The 21,167-nt window shown below is 41.9% G+C and overlaps 2 protein-coding genes across 3 annotated transcripts; both read right to left on the bottom strand.

Moving 5' to 3' along the window:
- Positions 1-318: 318 nt before the first annotated feature.
- Positions 319-20,944, bottom strand: LOC110067962 (uncharacterized). 2 transcript variants are annotated; one of them, XM_020775321.2, is made up of 6 exons: positions 20,703-20,944; positions 6,633-6,939; positions 5,019-5,111; positions 4,023-4,892; positions 3,229-3,564; positions 319-1,708 (listed from the first exon to the last, which is right to left on the bottom strand). In XM_020775321.2, the coding sequence occupies exons 2-6, from the start codon at positions 6,901-6,903 to the stop codon at positions 1,440-1,442; spliced, it is 1,839 nt and encodes a 612-aa protein (XP_020630980.2). In that variant the 5' UTR covers positions 6,904-6,939; positions 20,703-20,944; the 3' UTR covers positions 319-1,439. The 2 variants fall into 2 exon arrangements, with proteins under 2 accessions (XP_020630980.2, XP_020630981.2); XM_020775322.2 differs by lacking the exon at positions 20,703-20,944 and adding an exon at positions 9,723-9,830.
- On the bottom strand, positions 11,913-12,677 carry LOC110067977 (protein CFDP2-like). Its single transcript, XM_020775339.2, has one exon. The coding sequence runs from the start codon at positions 12,675-12,677 to the stop codon at positions 11,913-11,915; it is 765 nt and encodes a 254-aa protein (XP_020630998.2).
- Positions 20,945-21,167: the final 223 nt, after the last annotated feature.

Here is a 21,167-nt window from a genome sequence, read left to right as displayed (position 1 = left end):
GGAGAAACAAATCTATCTATGGTTACGCGGTCACATGACACGAGCAAGATTGTTTATATATCACAACTTCCGCGAGCAGGTTAAAGTTTTTCCGACGAATTGTAAGCTACTATTTTTCATGCCGTCAAAGAAGAAAAGCAAAGGTTTTGTCGTCTTTCACTCTTTCCTCAACACCAACAGCTCATCACATCCTTTGGTGCTTTTCTTCAGCATATTACCTCCCACCAAACCACACAGTTTCATGCGTCGGCCAGGTGATATACGGAACTGCATCTTCCACAACGGACCCATATCTTGACTCGTTAACAAAAACCGAAATGAGTTTGCGAAGACTTCTTTTAATATTTCACAACAACTAGCTTTATTTGCATGACCATAAATACATACAATCTTGCAAAAGCTTTTGTAAACCAAAACTAAAGCTAAAACAGTAACGGTTATCGTGATCATAAAATAACGTTATGATATAGCAATCAGGTTTCATTGGTTTGATTTGAAAGTAGAATATTGCGTAGATCAAAGCAAGATGATCACAAATAGGGTAGAGTCTGTTAACTCGTGGAATTTGATCATATCTACCAGTCTCAATCCTTAGTTTGTGATTGCCTATCTTAAATTTCACTAGTTCTTTTCTTTCGCTTGGTTTGCTTTTTATGCCTAAATAAGAGGAGGGTATATAATCGTTCTTAAAAGTGTTGAAAAAATTTAGTTTAGTAGAGTTTTGCATGGTATGTTGCCAACATAAAATATACTTTTGCTGCATTAGGCCAACATAATGTTTGATTTTAGCGTTAATTAAGTACGTAAGATAAAAATAAGGTAAATCGCCCGCGTTAAGTGAGTGATACATCTCGACGAACAATCAAATTTTGCATGGTCCGAGTCCTTATTCAATATTGAGAGGATGGTAAAGAAAAGACCTACTAGATTAGTGTCACGCAACATTAAGTAGGCATTTAACATAATACCCACAAAGGGAACGTTTTTTCTTCGAGCTTAGAGATTTAAACCCCCTGGTAAGAATTTTGATAATAAAGATAATAAAAATGGGGTACGCCGAGTCGTTTTTCAGTCATACACGAATAAAGCTAAACTGTTACGGGTGCTTTGAACAGGTAGTATCGTTGCTATGTAACCTATTATGCCATGAAAATGACCACAGCTTGCTAAACAATGACTATACATTTGTGGAATAATGCCAATATTGAAACATCACTTGGGAAAGTTTGGTAGAAGTGTTCCGTAAAAGTATAACAGCATGGGCTCTTGCTGATAGAAATTTGGAAGCTGTCCCAGCCACTTAAACTATGTCCTTGCGTTGACCCTAGAATGTAACTAAATACTCGATCCGGAAAGGATCGGCTCTCCGCTCTCCGCTCGGGTTGCAGAAAGTGTTGGAAACTATTGCCAGCCGCCTTGATTATTCTCGTGTGTTGATTCTAAATTGTAATAAGATATTCTGGATAGGTTTGATTGTCATAGTATACGACAAAAATTGAAGGATCGTTCGTGTCGTCCACCATGGAATCAAACAGGATCTCTGGCTGCTCGGAGTTTATAGGGGGAGGCTTCTTCATCCCCGAACTGCCTTTACAATATCGCCCCACTAGGACCCGGGCGAGGTACACAACCTGATGACTGCCACCAGTGTAGCGTATTGAATATGAGGCGTCTCTTGCAAAGTACACTCCTGCACCGTAACGAGTTCCTTATAATAAAAGAAAAATAAATTGATGTCAGTGCTTATTTCATAAAACTCTCATGAAAAAATACACAACAAAAGCTTAGAGAGGGGGTAGGAAATCACTACATGACACTGTACGGTACTAACAAGCAACTTCGTTTTAAAGGCCCTTCCGTTCCCTTCCATTGGAAGGGAAAGGTGCCATGGAGCGAGGTTGACTAACGCAAACTGCTCTTCCCGTCATTTTTTTGTGGAAGTCTCCTCACCCTCCTCACTCTTCTCACCCTCCTCCAATCCGGGTAATAAAAGGTGTATTATACTCCTACTCGTCTTTTTAGTCGATGACTTTCTCGATAGAAAACACGCTAAGGTTCACTGTTTACTAGTTTGAACCAGTTCTTTACATCTAAGTACGATATCGGCGTGTCCAATTAAATGTAATACGATATTTTCGGCATTTACGTACAAAATGGCTTTTTTGGTGTTGTCCACACTCAAACGTAGTGACGCTATCTTCGCTCTCTGAGCCTTCCCATTAGGGTTTTCAGGTGCAATAACTTCAAAATTCACAATAAAGCGGTTTTCACCTGAGTGTCGAAAAGTAATTGGCATTGCATTTACTACGCCACCCGATTGGTTCAAAAAACTCGCGCCACTTTTTCATCCAATCAGAAGTAAAACTAAAACCAATCGGGATTCACTCGCACGCTTTTTCCCGCGCTTCGCGTCAGCTACATGTAAGTACTTGGAGTTTTGATTGGTTCACTGGATTATCTGCGTACTTTGTGATTGGCTAGGGTGATTGGTTTTATGACACTCAATTGAAAACCGTTCTAATAAAACTATCAATAAACTTTGCAATGATAAAAATATCTACCATAACGACAGATATTCATTGATCGAGACTTATATTAGTCTCATTTTTTTTAAAAACATTTACTCAATATGAGTTCACTGAGGCTACTACGAATGATATGATGAGTGACACTTGCACAACTAGTGTGTAAATATATCTTATTAGATGTTTTGGTGTGTAGTATCGCTGTATATTTTTACGAGTGGTGCCGTAACATCTAATAAGAGATTTATTATCCAACTGTTGTAGTCAATAAATTTATCAATGAAAGAGGGAGAGTGCGACAGTTTTGCGTGCGCGCTCCAACCTGTGCGGCAAACAGGTTTTCTACTGCACAAATAACTGTACAATATCGCTGTACATTTGTACTGTTACTTGGACGGTATTCGCTGCAGTTGGATAATAAAAGGCCATATTCGTATTCTCGGTATTGTATTGGAAATAGCTTGCAACTGAGGCTAAAGCGCAGAGTCTTTTCAAATGCAAATAGCATTTATCCCTTTTTAATGATACTTTTCCGCATGAGCCTCCACTGCAAGCTAGTTGCAATCCAAAACTAAAAATACGAATACGGTCTATTGAAAAAGTCCGCGAGAACTTTGTCAAGTTTTGTTAGCGTGTGTTGGAAAAATTACTAAAAAACTAATTGCAAATTGCTTCCCTCTAACCATTACTTCAAAACCCTCACCGTGTGCAGATCCTGAAAAACTTCTGTCAAATCCTTGCGTATTAATTTTCGTTACATTGTCTGAATTTGTGCCATGGAATAGTTGCCGCTCGTTGTTTGCTTGAGGGTTGTCTCGGTCCATTTTTTGCCTCCGCAGTTGGTAGGCCTGGTAGAGATAAGGATTTTGTATTCGCTCTACACTCTTTATCATCAGATTGGAAGGGACGGTTTCTTGTAATCTTTCTATCACATCCTGGTACTCAACTGACGAGCTCGCTAGTTTCACTAGATGAACATCGATGTCATTTCCTCGGTCATCTCGAGGCATTGGTACCCAGTTCCTAGGCAACAGGTTTTCTATGGAAACAAACGTTCTGCTATTATGTCATTCAGACTAACGCCCATAACATCCCGGGGGATACTCCCTTATATGGGCTATATAGGTATGTGTGACCCCAAAGGGTATGGTTTTTCAACCGTTTTGGTCATAAATAGGGTATCGATTTTGGCCATTTCGGTCGTAAATAGGGTATGGTGTTTGCATACTAGTCTTGAAATTGAGTATGTGTTTTTAGAAAAATGTTACTTTTTCACCATTATCGATACGACCATCAACAAAAGCCCTTCATAAATTATGTTTAGGGCAACTGTTCCAGTTGCTATCCTCCTACATGCAGCCCGTGAACACAGACGTATTTCCGGTTGTTGCTTACCTATTTTCGGCGGAAGCAAGCGACAACCGGAAATACGTCTGCGTTCGTACGCTGTCTACGTGTAGCTCTTCTACTGTTTCGTTTTTTGTCTCATCGTGTTACCTCTTCCAGGCAGTGTTTGTTCCTCAAACTGAATGCTTGCCATTTTAGTACGTCTAAATGCAGGAGAGCTGTTCAAGTCTCGGTATAAGTTTCCTGCATCACGTCCAGCTCCCCCTGGATTCTTAAAACAGTTTTCTCGATCCTTAAACTGGTGTGTGAATTCCATTAGCCGTTGTTTGGCTCTTGTAACATCTCCATCCACTGCATCATCACAAAGAGTTTTCTTGATGAGGACCCTAGGCAAAGAACTGAACTCTTCTTTCAGCATTCTTATTTTATCATCTAACTCCATTTGCTCTTCTTGCACGTTGTTCTTGGTCTCCAAGGCTGCATCGTTGTCCTGTCTTGCTTCATTGCCAATCACTTCACTGTGGACGCACTTTTTGATGGATGCCCTTGGTGCCGGCAATGTGTGCTGTGCAAGTGGTAGAGATGGTCCTGGTGCAGACCATCTATGTGGTGGGGGTGGTGGTGGTCCTAATTCTGCATGTGGTAGAGATGGTCCTAATGTAGACCATCTATGTGGTGGGGGTGGGGATGGTGCAGACTGTGCATGTGGTAGGAGTGGCTCTGATGTAGACCATCTATGTGGTAGGGGTGGGGGTGAGGGTGGGGAAGGTGTTGACTGTGTACGTGGTCGGTGTGGGGCTGATGTTGAATGGGCTTGTGGTAGGAGTTGCCGTGGTGTAGACCGTCCATATGTCCAGGGTGGGGGTGAAGTTGACTGGGCATGTGGTCGAGGTGGGGTTGGTTTTGACTGTACATGGTGATGCGATAGCAGTGGGGGTGGGGGTGGTGGCAGCCCAATAGCTGAAGACATGTAGAGCGGTAATGGCGGTTCTCGAGTCTCTTTACAGTCCTCGACATGTTCTGTAAAGTCGATAGGCAATAAAGAGCAATTAGTTCCTCTATTCCACTCCTGGCGGATGAGTGATTAGTTCTTAATCATCCTGACCACGAGCCCATTAATGGGATCCTGTCTTGAGTTATTCTTACCATGGGATTTCCTCCAGTTTGGTTTTGGTTTTGGTTTTGGTGGATCTGTTGCCTTTCTGTCTCCTGTCCTATGACACCTTGCTGTCTCAGTACCTTTTATTGAAAGAAAATTAAAATAAATAAGTAACTTAATCATCGTCGTTGTTGTTGAATCACTCATCTTCTCTAGTATTAATTTCGTTGCCAACTCGTTATTTGTCACAATTTCTCTGCAATTAGTGGACTCAGAAATATTGAAAACAAATTGGCTCTGCCTAAGGCCCGTACCGATTTTTTGAAACGTAGTTTCTGCTACAGTGAGGAATAGCCTTCCATCAAACGTCAGAGCCAATAGTAAAATCTTTTATCGTTTTCTTAGCTCATGACCGGGCGGAATTCAACAAAACCTGCAATCTGATTGGTTCCTAGAGCGGGCGGAATTTTCCCATTCGGACCGCCAAAGCGGGCGGAATCCGTCGAGTTGATCTATTTTCGTGCGGTAATGTGTTCCATAGACGATTAATCAACGCAAGGTTATTTCTATTCACCTTCAAATGGCAAAGAAAGTTACTGTAATTAAATTCAATTGAGTTTTTTTGAAGTTGTGAGAGTTTGTTTGGCTGTTTGTAGCTCGGCGCTGTAATGGCGCTTAATCCTGTCTGTCTCTGTACAATATTAAGTAAAAAATGAGCGAATTTCAGTCGAGTTTACTTCTTTGATTGATGCTGTATTTGCGAGAATTTCTGTGGAAAACACTTAACGAATTTCCTCGCTATCTGTTACTCAATTTACGGTAGAAAAGTCTTATTTTGAGTGATTCGCAACGACTGACAGAAATTGCACGAAATTTCACACCGGAAAAACAGTTTTGGAGAACTTAACTGGTGAACTAAATGCAACTAACATAAAGCAGTTCGAAATAAATCTTTCTTTGTCTGGTATCAGAGTTACTCGCTCATTCGCTCGTTAGATTTTTTTACGAATGGTTTGTAGACGGCGCGTGAGCCAATTCAATGACAAAGTTGTATAAACAAACCCACTTGAAAAATTTACCGCAAGAAAAGATAAACAGGTTATTGTCCGGCTTAGGGTCGGTCCGTATAGTGAAAAACTGTGACCTCGGGCTTGAAAATGCTGCCCTCGGCTTGCGACCGAGGTCACAGTTTTTCACTATACGGATCTCCCAGCCGGCCAATAACATATATTTATTAACTTTAGAAATGAGATAAATCGCCAACTGTCCTCCTCGTACTCCCATACGGCAAACATGTAGTTCAGTTTAAAAAACAAAATCTCAATCTTGGAACTGATGCTTTTACCGTGTCTAAATAAAGTGTATGTCTATGTCTATGGACCATGCCTCTTGACGGCGTTTATACTGACGGAATTCTCGGGGGGACTCCTATATAAAAAGGACGGGGATGCTCGTAGTAAATGTAGAAATGAACTCCTAAGAGGTACCGGGATCCCGATTTGTTGGTGTGTTGTTTTAGAATCGGTATCTCTTAGGGATGAAAAGAATTTCATGCCACGCCCACAAACGGGATCTTGGTACCTCTTAGGGGTTCTTTTCAAAATTTCCGACGAGACACCCCGTTTTTTTTTTTAATATGGAAGTTCCCCCAGGGTCTTTACCTTCTACAATGCAATTCTTTGCCACTGAGCTTCTGTCGAATTCCTCCGCAGGGGTGACACACAAACTCCCTTTTAATTCCCCTGTAACAGGAGTAGCCGCCATTGGATTGAAAAACAAGCTACTTTTAATCTGTTGAAATTCCTGTAACCGATCCGTAGCTTTGCTAATGTCCTCATTGACGTCATCACCACAGAGAGTTCTCTTGATGAGGACTTTAGGCAAACCTTTGAATTGTTCTTCGAGCTTCTTGATTTTGTCTTCCAATTCCATTTGCGTCTTCTTCTCAACTAAAAGTTAAGTTTAATCCTGCAGCGAAATATGAATAACGATCAGGGGGTTACTCCTCCATATAAGCTGTAGAGAAATAGGGGTATTGTTTTGAAACAGTTTAGGTCTGAAACAGGGGGTGTTTTTCATCATGCCACAAATTTCGGAAATCTCGGTCGGAAGTCAAATGGAAAAGTCCGTTTCGGCTCAGTCCGGTTCACCTCTGGAGGTGGTCCACTTTGACCGGTCGGACCAAAATTTGCTGTTCCATTTTAATAAACTGGTTCGTTGCCCTACTTAATTCTCTTCAGTGGATTTCACTTTTGTCAGGGATAGGGTGAAGGAAAAGAAAATGGTAAAAGCCATTCCTCTCGGTTGGCCCGGTTTGTTTGGAAAATGTCGTTCCATTTTTTCCTTGGTTAATCCTGCTGTTTCTGACCGGTCGGCCTGGCGTAATGTAAAGCATCCATGGTTTGATTTATGCACTCTGTTCTGGAACATAGGTTTGTTTCATAGAAGAAACTTATTCATTGTTTATCATTATGTGGTTTGTGTTTGTAGCCGGTATAACGCGCGCTCTGATTGGCTTATTCTAGGTCATTATTCTTCCGTGATGCCCACGGGCCGATTACGGGCCAGCAAAAACAAAGCAAAAGGTAATTTAAAAAACTATTGCTTTATCCCTTGAAATTATAGCGGCTGAAAACGATGAGTGACGGAGAACACTGTAAAAATAAATCCTATTACCATGACGAGCTACAGTTTCAGGAGAACAGCGACTTCATCATCATCTCTTTTCGTCGCACCAGTAGGGGCATAAGGCCGTCACGCTCTCCGTCCAACAACTTAAGCAAACCACGACGATGACGGCAACAAGAACGTCACGAAACAAAAGGTTTAATGAGCAAAACAATAGCTCTGCACGTGCATTATACATCTTTGTACCTTTCTTTGCCGTCCTCTGTAAAACAAGAACGTGAAATGACCGAGTTCTGCGTAGTCTGTGGAACGCGACCGATGACGGCTAATTTTTCGTATTTCCATTTGGAACTAAACGCTATCATTGCATATTTAGGATGAGCACGTTTTTAAAGCCATTGGCGTACTGAACAGATTTAGACAATCGCGAATTTAGCAAGTAAAATATAAGATCATTTTTGACTAGGCGTTGTCCTCGGCGTCGCCGTCGTCGTTGCTTAAGTTCCCTGCTGTCTGTAACAGCGAATTCACAGAGTTAAATATATTATAAATGAGTTGGTGGTGCTGAAACATTTTATGGGAATTTCCAAATCAAATAATAAAAAATAAAAATAAAACTGCAAAATATATGTGCTCAATATTTTCGTTTGGAAAACACCGTCTCTTAGCCCCTGAGGAAGATTGGTTTTCCAAACAGAAATTTGTAGTTCTTTTTTTTTTTTAATTTGATAATTTGATTCTGTCTTCATCTCCCCTTTCTGCCGTAAGGTTTCCAGACTTTATTTATTATTTCAACCTTTGTACAGTCACTACTTGATCCGACGCTCCTCACTAGTTTTGCCAAATGGCGAAATGCCGAATAGTGAGCTCTAAGCTTAGACTAAAATGGGCTCCAGTTAACCTTAATTAATAGGGAGCTTAAGCAAATCACGACGGCAACGGGAACGAGAAGTCCACCAATCAAAAGGGTTTAATAAGGAAACCAATGGCTGTGCACGTGCGTTATAAATCTTGGTACATTTCTTAGCCGTCCTCTGCAAAACAACAGCGTGAAATGACCAAGTTCTGCGTATTTTGGAGAATGCGAACGACGGCGGCTAATTTTTCGCATTTTCATTTGGAATTGAACGCTGGCGTTACATATTTAGCTTGAGCAAGTTCTGAGACCAATAGGCGCACTAAACAGATCTAGACAGTTGCGAAATTCGAAGGTAAACTATAAATTCATTTTTTACTAGGCGTTGTCCTCGGGGTTGCCGTCGTCATTGCTTAAGCTCCCTAATATCACTCACTCGACAGTGATAATTTTAAGGGTAGGCCCTTACAGACACCGGTCACTCCAAAGTGCAGATCATACATGCAGACTGCAGACCGCAGACTGAGTACTATTTTCTTACACTAGTCTTTGCATCTTACCTTTGACTCACATTTTTCGGTTCTAATGACAAAATAGTATTCAATTTATCCCAATGTTTTTTTTTATTTTAGTCCACAGGCCTCATAAGCTCTGCATGTGATTGTGTATTCAATGTAATATAGACTTTGCATGGGAAATTCCCTTTAGTCCAAAATTTGCTCAAATGTAGCCACAGTGTAGTAAATCAAGGTAGAGGTAAACTCCATTTACCTCATGTTAGGGTGTTCTTTGTGACTTTCAAACACGAGGGGTACCGACATGGCGTCTCCATACAAAGCTCTATAAATTTGGCTGAAATACTTTTCCCAATAACGCGCGAATGAAAGACCGCACAGCAACCTCGTTCCCAGGGTCTTTTTCCTGGCTTGGGGGTGGCCCCACCCCCAAGCCAGGGAAAAGACCCTGGGAACGAGGTTGACCGCACAGGCCTAAATCTTCGCGAGGTTGTTTACATATCAATCTCCTATCGTATCCCAGATTCTTTAATTCTTACTTTTGATGCCTTGACAGTGCACACCAGCAATTGAGTTTGGTATATAAGTAATAACACTGACAGTAATTCGACTGTGATTGACAAACTGAATGAATCTGTCACAGATTCGAATCTCGGTCAGTGCAAAACGCAGACTGTGGACTAGACTGTTCACAGCCCTCTAGTTTCTCGAATTTTTATTCGATCGTTGAACGCGCGGATAGACTTACTTACTTCGTGTTTTGAAACACATAAGGCCTCGGCTAAAGTGCGCCATTGGCTTCTGTCGGGTGCTCGTCGTTCCAGGTGACCCCATGTCCAGGTGTTCTCCTTCATCTCTTTCTCCACTGTCCTCTTCCATGTTTCTTTCGGTCTGCCTCTCTTTCTACGGCCATTAGGGGTCCACCCGAGGGCAACTCGTGGTAATGCTGCTGGTGGCATGCGCAGCACATGACCAATCCATTTCCATCTCTTTCGCCGGACTTGCTGTGTGATTGGTTCTTTTCCTGTTCTTCTGCGCAACTCATAGTTTGAGATTGTCTGGGGCCAGTATATACGGAGACTCCTGCGCAGGCACTTGTTCTGGAAGATTTCTAGCTTGTGGCTGATGGTTTTGATCATCTTCTAGGATTCTGCGCCATACAGTAGAGTGCTTAAGACATTGCTTTTGAAAAATCGGATCTTTGTCGTCTGGCTGATGTTCTTGGATCTCCAAGTGCCTCGAAGCGAGGCAAAGGCCTTGCTTGCCTTTGAAATCCGAACTAGGATCTCTTCTTCTCCATCTCATACATACATACACCTTAGATCCCAGGTAGGTAAAGTGATCAACCTCATCTACCACTTCCCCATTCACCATGATGGATTCATCGGTTCTGCCACTCATCCTCAAATACCTTGTCTTCTTAATGTTGATCTTCAGGCTTAATTTCCCTGCTGTAGTTGCCAAGGCATTGGTCTTTGCCTGCATGTCCTGGTGTCGATGGGCGAGCAGCGCAATATCATCTGCATAATCAAGGTCTTCCAAGACACTGGTCAATGTCCATCTAATCCCTCTTCTTCCACCACTAGTCTCTTGTTTCAAAACCCAGTCGATCCCCAAGATAAACAGAAAGGGGGAGAGAGGAGAGAATACACCCTTGTTTCACACCCGTGGTCAGCTGAAGGCGTCTGTAAGCGCTGCGTTGCAAATAACCTGGGACTTGAAGTCACTGTAAAGCATCTTGATGACATTTACCAGCTTTAATGGAATCCCGTAGTGCCTTAATATCTTCCACAGGGAATCTCGGTGAATGCTGTCAAACGCCTTCTCAAAGTCAATAAAGTTGGCATACAGGGGAACATTCCATTCCTTGCTCTACTCTAGAATTTGTCTCAGGGTGAAAATGTGGTCAGAGCACGAGTGTCCAGGGCGGAAACCTGCCTGTTCCTGCCTGATGTACTCATCCAGAGTTTCAGCCAGTCTTGTATGGATGATCTTGCTGAAGACCTTGCTGGTAATGGGGAGCAGAGTGACGCCTCTCCAGTTGTTGCAGTCGCCCAAATCACCCTTTTTGGGTAATTTGACAATGAGTCCGGTCTTCCACGCTTCAGGAATCGTCTCGCTCTCCCATATCTCTCTGAATATGCACATCAAAAGGCATGGTGTCTCAGTTTCTTCAGCTTTGAGCGTTTCTGCTGTCACTCCATCTACTCCACCTGCCTTTCCGCTCTTCATCACATTGATGGCAGCTTTCACCTCTTCCATGGTAGGCGGATCTATGCAGATATCCAAGTCCTCTACTGCCGGTAGAATCTCATCTACCTGTTCAGGTTCTGGCCTATTTAGAATGCTTTAAAAATGTTCCTTCCAGCGTGCCAACTTTTCTGCTTCTTTCGAAAGAACATTGCCATCTATGTCTTTTACAGGGACATCGTTGTTTTTAAAACCATTATTTAACCTTTTTGTTAATTCTATGTAGGGTCTTCAGATCTTGTCTACCAGCAGCCTCTTCTGCCTCAACCGTCAGTCTCTCTACAAATTTTCTCTTGTCTAGTTTGGTCATTTTTTTCACCTCATGGTCCAGTTTTGAATATTTTCTCCTCAGCTGGTCACGGACGCGTTCTGACTGGGTGGAGTTCATTCGCTGCTTGACTCCTCTCCTTGTTTCTATTTTCTCCCAGGTTTCCCTTTGTATCCATTCCTCCTTCTTCCTCTTTTTAAATCCAAGGACCTTCTCTCCCGATTCCTTGAAGGCCTGAATAAAGGAGTCGATGTCCATCTCCTGTTCTTCCCCCAGAATTTGGAAGCGGTTCTTCATCTCCCGTCTAAAAGCTTGTCTGATCCGGTCATCTCTCAGTTTACTGGAATCGAACTGGTGGCCCCTTCGCTGTCCTCTTCGTGCCCTACGCAACGTCAGTGAAACAACTGCCACCAGCAGGTTGTGATCACTGGCGACATCTGCTCCTCTGTAGGCCTCTCCATTTTCCGTTGATTAGAATGTGGTCTATCTGGCTTTTAGTGGCTTCACTGGGCGAGGTCCAAGTCGTCTTGTGGATATCTCTGTGCTGAAACAAGGTACCTCCTATGACCATGTTGTTTTTATCGCAGAAGTGACACAGCCTTTCTCCATTGTCATTGATGGTACCTATACCGTGCTTCCCCATCACACGGTCCCTGCCAATGTTATTGTTCCCGGGTCTGGCATTCAGGTCTCCCAACACCATAAGAAGGTCAAGTGTTAGGACCTCATCAGTCACTTCCTGCAGCTGGTCGTAAAAAGCATCTTTGTCTGCCTCCTCAGCATCTTCAATGGGAGCATAGCACACTATCACCGTCAACTTGGTGTACTTTGAGTTGAACCTGGCCTTGAGCAGTCTCGATCCTGATGGTTTCCATTCGATGAGTGTCCTCTCTATTTTCCTGCTCATGATCAAGGCCACTCCCTCTGTGTGATGGCCATTCAATCTGCCCGAATATAGTATGGTATGTCCCGATGCTAATGTTCTCTGTCCCGACCCTGTCCAACGAACCTCACAGACCCCAAGGATGTCAAGGCCGTAATTATGAAACTCCCTTACCACTTGGGCAAGCTTGCCGGTCTGGTACAAAGTTCTTACATTCCAACAGGCTATTCTAGTCTTCACTTTCGGTTTCAAGGAATCCACAGTCGGGGTGTCAACTCCCTGCAGGGTTTGGTTGACTTCCGTCATCTGTCCAGTCCCCTGGCTAGTATCATCCCCGTCACCACCAATGATTGTTTCTTCGACGTTGGTTTCCGTAACAATAAATCTTTTACGGGATGGGGTTGTTAGCCCAGTGCCCAACCCTCCTCTTTTACCCGGGCTTGAGACCAGCTGGATATACTTAGACTGAACTGGCTATACCCAGGCAGAGTTACGCGCGGATAGAATCGCAAGAAAATTGGTCGCCAGCGCAAAACGGAAGACTTGACTGGGTAGGGGGTGGGGGCCCTACCACCCCAACCCCCGCGTGCATCGCGCTCGCGTCGCTCGCTTTTTCTTTCGCGTGGGTAAATAGAGACTAGACTGTGAACAGTCTAACTGCGGACTGCAGACTGCAAGCTGGGGTTAAAATGTAGACTGAGGGTAAAATGGAGACGGCCACAGACCAGGGGTAAAATGCAGACTGCAGACTACTTAAAAATTGGTTCATGCTTAGCGTGCGGTTGCACGCGAGAAGTTTAGAGAGCACGAAAGAAGCGCAAGCGTTGCTCGAGGCGATAGCCGAGAGCAACTCTTAGCTTCTTGAGTGCTCTCCAAACTTCCCAAGTACATCCATAACTCGATATACGCACAGCTAAAAGCATGAACCAATTCTTTTATAACATGGCGACAACAACTTGGGCGCTAAAACATGTTTTATTTGTGATTGATTACAAAGCTCTCACAATACACGGTGAAGAAAAACAAAGGTCATTAGGATCCTAACACGCCACAATCAATCCACCGTAGGAAAAAAGATGGCGGCTGTACATTTTACCACAATACCTCGCGAACCTAACACAGCCTATATGGCACGAAGAAAGCCACATTTTTACAATATTTGTTCCTGTGCTGAGGACATTGTGTAGCCTAGGTTTAAAGATTTTATAACTTTTCTGCACGTTTTTATGAACGTTGTTAAGGTTTTCTTGCGCTAAGAACTATGGGTAAATGTACCAGTCGCCATCTTTTTTCCTACGGAGGATTGAGCAACCGTAACGAGCGAAATCGCTTAACCTGGTTTCTAAAATTGTCAATGAAAAGTTCGCTTCTTCTAATTAATTATAATGAAAATGTAGGCAGACAAAGTCAAAACTACTCCATGAAAATGTAGACAAACAAAGTCAAAATACTCATGTTTAAGTAAACATCTTAGCTTGGCAAAGGTCAAAAGCTCGAAGTAGGCTTTAAATTGTTCATAATAATCATCACTTTGCCGAAACTTAAACGAAAGGAACTTGCACTAAACCCCAAGGAATCTTTACAGCTAAATTGAAACTGCACACGTCATGTTATATACGCACGGCCGTGCGTACATAGAGATTTTGTTCATAATGGCTCAATAGGACTAGCGCGCGGCGTACTATGCTACAAACACGTTTTAAGTATATTTAGAAAACAGTCCTAAGAAAAAACGCGCGCTGATTGCTTAAAAATCGTGTTTCTATAACTCGATGGAAACACAGAACTAGCACGAGCTAGAATAAATATCACTCCGATTACACTGAATATCACTCCAGTAACAGACTGGACATCACTTCCGGTTACACTGAATATCACTCTGATTACACTGAATATAACTCCGGTTAGACTGAATATCACTCACGTTAGACTGAATGTAACTCCGGTTCGACTGAATATCACTCTGGTTCAACTGTATGTAACTCTGGTTAGACTGAATATCATTCCGGTTAGACTGTATATCACTCCCTGTTAGACTGAATATCACTCCAGTTGGACTGATTATCACTCCCGGTTAGACTGAATATCCCTCAGGTTAGCCGGAATATCATTCCGGTTAGACTGAATATCATTCCAGTTAGACTGAATATCACTCCTGGTTAGACTGACTATCACTCTGGTTAGAATGAATATCATTACGGTTAGACTGAATATCACTCCCGGTTAGACTGAATATCACTCCTGGTTAGACTGAATATCATTCTGGTTGGACTGAATTTCACTCCGGTTAGCCTGAATATCACTCAGGTTAGACTGAATATCACTCCAATTAGACTGAATATCATTCCAGTTAGACTGAATATCACTCCCGCTTAGACTGGATATCACTCAGGTTAGACTGAATATCATTCCGGTTGGACTGAATATCACTCCCAGTTAGCCTGAATATCACTCCGGCTAGACTGAATATCACTCCCGGTTAGATTAAGTATCACTCTGGTTAGACTAAATATCACTCCCAGTTAGACTGAATATCACTCTGGTTAGACTGAATATCACTCACGTTAGCCTGAATATCACTCCAATTAGACTGAATATCACTCAGGTTAGACTGAATATCACTCAGGTTAGCCTGCATATCACTCCAATTAGACTGAATATCACTCAGGCTAGCCTGAATATCACTCTGATTAGACTGAATGGCACTCAGGTTACACTGAATATCACTCTGATTAGACTGAATATCACTCCAGTTAGACTGAATATCACTCCCGGTTAGACTGAATATCACTCTGATTAGACTAAATATCACTCCCCGATAGCTTCAATATCACTCCTGGTTAGCTCGAATATCACTCTGGTTAGACTAAATATCACTCCCGCTTAACCTGAATATCACTCCCGGTTAGACTGACTATCACTCCGGTTAGACTGAATATCATTCCGATTAGACTGAATATCACTCCCGGTTTGACTGAATATCACTCAGGTTAGACTGAATATCACTCAGGTTAGCCTGCATATCACTCCAATTGGACTGAATATCACTCAGGCTAGCCTGAATATCACTCTGATTAGACTGAATGTCACTCAGGTTACACTGAATATCACTCTGATTAGACTGAATATCACTCCGGTTAGACTGAATATCACTCCCGGTTAGACTGAATATCACACTCATTAGACTAAATATCACTACCCGATAGCTTGAATATCACTCCTGGTTAGCTCGAATATCACCCTGGTTAAACTAAATATCACTCCCGCTTAACCTGAATATCACTCCCGGTTAGACTGACTATCACTGCGGTTAGACTGAATATCATTCCGGTTAGACTGAATATCACTCACGGTTAGACTGAATATCACTCCAGTTGGACTGATTATCACTCCCGGTTAGACTGAATATCCCTCAGGTTAGCCGGAATATCATTCCGGTTAGACTGAATACCATTCCAGTTAGACTGAATATCACTCCCGGTTAGACTGACTATCACTCTGGTTAGAATGAATATCATTCTGGTTACACTGAATATCACTCCTGGTTAGACTGAATATCACTCCTGGTTAGACTGAATATCACTCCTGGTTAGACTGAATATCATTCTGGTTGGACTGAATTTCACTCCGGTTCACCTGAATATCACTCAGGTTAGACTGAATATCACTCCAATTAGACTGAATATCATTCTGGTTAGACTGAATATCACTCCCGCTTAGACTGGATATCACTCAGGTTAGACTGAATATCATTCCGGTTGGACTGAATTTCACTCCAGTTGGACTGAATATCACTCCTGGTTAGACTGAATATCACTCTGGTTAGACTGAATATCACTCCCAGTTAAACTGAATTATATCACTCCAGTTAGGCCAAATATCACTCCCGGTTAGACTGAATATCACTCCCGGTTACACTGAATATCACTCCCGGTTACACTGAATATCACTCCAGTTAGACTAAATATCACTCTTGGTTAGACTGAATATCGCTCTGGTTAAACTGAATGTCACTTCGGTTAGACTGAATATCACTTTCAGTCAGACTGAGTATCACTGAGGTTAGAGTGAATATCACTCAGGTTAGACTGAATATCACTCCAATTAGACTGAATATCATTCCGGTTAGACTGAATATCACTCCCGCTTAGACTGGATATCACTCAGGTTAGACTGAATATCATTCCGGTTGGACTGAATTTCACTCCAGTTGGACTGAATATCACTCCTGGTTAGACTGAATATCACTCCAGTTAGACTGAATATCACTCCGATTAGACTGAATATCACTCTGATTAGACTGAATATCACTTCCAATTATCCTGAATATCTCTCCAGTTAGACTAAATATCACTCCAGTTAGACTGAATATCACTCCCAGTAAGACTGAATATCACTCCAGTTAGACTAAATATCACTCCTGGTTAGACTGAATATCACTCCACTTAGACTGAATATCACTCCCGGTTAGACTGAATATCACTCCAGTTAGACAAAATATCACTCCCGGTCAGACTGAATATCACTCAGGTTAGACTGAATATCACTCCCGGTTAAACTGAATATCACTGCAGTTAGCCTAAATATCACTCCTGCTTAGACTGAATATCGCTCCGGTTAGACTAAATATCACTTCGGTTAGACTGAAGATCACTCCTGGTTAGATTGAATATCACTCCCCTTAGACTGAACATCACTCCTGGTTAGACTGAATATCACACCAGTTAGACTGAATATCATTCTGGTTAGACTTAATATCACTCCCTGTTAGACTGAATATCACTCAGTTTAGACTGAATATCATTCTGGTTAGACTGAATTTCACTCCGGTTAGACTGAATATTACTCCCGGTTAGATTGAATATCAATCAGGTTAGACTGAATATCACTCCAATTAGACTGAATTTCACTCCGGTTATACTAAATATCACTCTCGGTTAGACTGAATATCACTCCACTTAGACTAAATATCACTCCCGGTTACACTGAATATCACTCCGTTTAGACTGAATATCACTCCCGGTTACACTGAATATCACTCCAGTTAGACCAAATATCACTCTCGGTTAGACTGAATATCACTTTCAGTCAGACTGAGTATCACTCAGGTTAGACTGAATATCATTCTGGTTAGACTGAGTTTCACTCCGGTTAGACTGAATATCACTCCTAGTTAGACTGAATATAAGTCTAGTTAGACTAAATATCACTCAGGTTAGACTGAATATCCCTCCGGTTAGACTGAATATCACTCTGGTTAGACTGAATATTACTCCAGTTAGACTAAATATCACTCCTGGTCAGACTGAATATCACCCCAGTTAGACTAAATATTACTCCCGGGTAGACTGAATATCACTCAAGTTAGACTGAATATCACTCCAGCTAGCCTAAATATCACTGCCAGTTAGACTGAATATCACTCCAGTTCGACTGAATGTCACTCCGGTTAGACTGAATATCACTTCGGTTAGACTGAATATCACTTCCAGTTAGACTGATTATCACTCCAGTTAGACCGAATATCACTCCCAGTTAGACTGAATCTCACTCTAGTTAGACTGAATATCATTCCGGTTAGGCTGAATATCACTCCCGGTTAGACTGAATATCACTCAGGTTAGACTGAATATCACTCAGGTTAGACTGAATATCACTCCGATTAGACTGAATATCACTCCGGTTAGACTAAATATCACTCCCAGTTATCCTGAATATCACTCCGGTTAGACTAAATATCACTCCGGTTAGACTGAATATCACTCCAGTTAGACTAGATATCACTCCCGGTTAGACTGAATATCACTCAAGTTAGACTAAATATCACTCCCAGTTAGACTGAATATCACTCCAGTTAGACTAAATATCATTCAGGTTAGACTGAATATGACTCTGGTTAGACTGAATATCACTCCTGGTTAGACTGAATATCACAGACTCCAGTTAGACTAAATATCACTCTTGGTTAGACTGAATATCACTCCGGTTAGACTGAATGTCACTCCGGTTAGACTGAATATCACTTCCAGTTAGACTGATTATCACTCCAGTTAGACCGAATATCACTCCCAGTTAGACTGAATCTCACTCTAGTTAGACTGAATATCATTCCGGTTAGGCTGAATATCACTCCCGGTTAGACTGAATATCACTCAGGTTAGACTGAATATCACTCAGGTTAGACTGAATATCACTCCGATTAGACTGAATATCACTCCGGTTAGACTAAATATCACTCCCAGTTATCCTGAATATCACTCCGGTTAGACTAAATATCACTCCGGTTAGACTGAATATCACTCCAGTTAGACTAGATATCACTCCCGGTTAGACTGAATATCACTCAAGTTAGACTAAATATCACTCCCAGTTAGACTGAATATCACTCCAGTTAGACTAAATATCATTCAGGTTAGACTGAATATGACTCTGGTTAGACTGAATATCACTCCTGGTTAGACTGAATATCACAGACTCCAGTTAGACTAAATATCACTCTTGGTTAGACTGAATATCACTCCGGTTAGACTGAATGTCACTCCGGTTAGACTGAATATCACTTCCAGTTAGACTGAATATCACTCAGGTTAGACTGAATATCATTCCGGTTAGGCTGAATTTCACTCCGGTTAGACTGAATATCACTTCCAGTTACACTGAATATCACTCTGGTTAGACTGAATATCACTCCAATTAGAGTGGATATCACTCCGGTTAGACTAAATATCACTCAGGTTAGACTGAATATCACTCCGGTTAGACTGAATATCACTCCGGTTAGACTGAATATTACTCTGGTTAGACTGAATATTACTCCAATTAGACTAATTATCACTCTCGGTTAGACTTAATATCACTCCGATTCGACTGAATATCTCTCCTGGGTAGACTGAATATCACTCCAATTAGACTGAATATCATTCTGGTCAGACTGAATATCACTCCCGGTTAGACTGAATATCACTCAGGCTAGACTGAATATCATTCCTATTGGACTGAATTTCACTCCGGTTGGATTGAATATTACTCCTGGTTAGACTGAATATCACTCTGGTTAGACTGAATATCACTTCGGTTAGACTAAATATCACTCCCAGTTATCCTGAATATCACTCTGGTTAGACTAAATATCACTCCGGTTAGATGGAATATCACTCCCGGTTAGACTGAATATCACTCCAGTCTGACTAAACATCACTCCCGGTTAGACTGAATATCACTCCGGTTAGACTGAATATCACTCCCGGTTAGACTGAACATCACTCCAGTTAGACTAAATATCACTCCCGGTTAGACTGAATATCACTCCAGTTAGACTAAATATCACTCCCGGTTAAACTGAATATCACTCCGGTTGGACTGAATATTACTCCCAGTTAGACTGAATATCACTCCCAGTTGGCCTGAATATTACTCTGATTAGACTGAATATCACTACGGTTAGCTTGATTATCACTCAGGTTAACCTGAATATCACTCGGGTTAACCTGAATATCACTCAGGTTAGACTGAATATCACTCCTGGTTAGCCTGAATATCACTCTGGTGAGAGTGAATTAATCACTCTGGTTAGCCTGAATATCACTCCCGGTCAGACTAAATATCACTCAGGTTAGACTGAATATCACTCCCGGTTAGACTGAATATCACTCCCGGTTAGACTGAATATCACTCCCAGTTGGCCTGAATATTACTTCGATTAGACTGAATATCACTCCAATTAGACTGAATATCACTCCGGTTAGACTAAATATCACTCCCAGTTATCCTGAATATCACTCCGGTTAGACTAAATATCACTCCGGTTAGACTGAATATCACTCCGATTAGACTGAATATCAGTCAGGTTAGACAGCTGAATATCAATCAGGTTAGCCTGAATATCACTCAGGTTAGCCTGAATATTACTCCATTTAGCCTGGATATCACTCCCGTTAGACTGAATATCACTCCGGTTAGACTGAATATCACTCCGGTTAGACTGAATATCAATTAGGTTAGCCTTAACAACACTCCGGTTCGCCTGTTCACGGGTTAGCGCTCTCGATTCCGTTTAAAGTCTACAGAGTCTACTGTCTGCATTTTACCCCTGGTCTGCAGTGTGCATTTTACCCTCAGTCTGCATTTTAGTCCCGGTCCGCAGTCTGCAGACTATCGTAAGCTGTTAACAGTCTCAAGTTTATAAGAAAGGCTAGCAAATAATGATCTACTGAACCTTACCTTCTCTGGGAAAATTTAGCAGTGCTTTTACTTTTCAGTGTTGCATTCGATAGGGTGACCCCAGACGTTTTCCCAGTTTTCATAGCCCCAATAGATCAGCAAAAAGCTTACCTTTGTAAGTCACAGATGATTAGGAATTATCCAGTAAACAGAGAACCTCCTTAACTTCGCGACAATCGATCGCAGACTAGACTTGTACTTCCGGTTCTTTCGGATTTCGATTAACAATTCCTAGAAAACCGGAAGTGGAACAAAAATTTGAGACGAGAAGAATTTAGTCCTGCAGGGGCCTGTTTCTCGAAAGCCCCGGAAACTTTTCGGGCCCGCAAAGCCATTTTTAGCTCACCAGTATTTAAAGACAAAGAGGTTTAAACGCATGAATCTTCTTGTATGAAAGGAAACTCTGTTCATAATGTAACGCGCCGAAATAAAGGACAGATCCTTCACGTAAATATACACGCGTCTTTTTTAATTCTCTTCTCAATTCTCCGACTCAGACCTCTCCCGGAGATCCTATTACAACAGCGTGGTGATTTCGCAACAACAAATAATGTCACGCATTCGTTCGTCACACCA

This window comes from Orbicella faveolata, unplaced genomic scaffold (assembly GCF_042242905.1).
Source record: "Orbicella faveolata isolate gen_17 unplaced genomic scaffold, um_ofav_v1 contig_34, whole genome shotgun sequence".
Classification (NCBI taxonomy): Eukaryota; Metazoa; Cnidaria; class Anthozoa; order Scleractinia; family Merulinidae; genus Orbicella; species Orbicella faveolata.
Note: the sequence above shows the minus strand (reverse complement) of the source record. Positions and strands in the feature narration are given on the sequence as shown.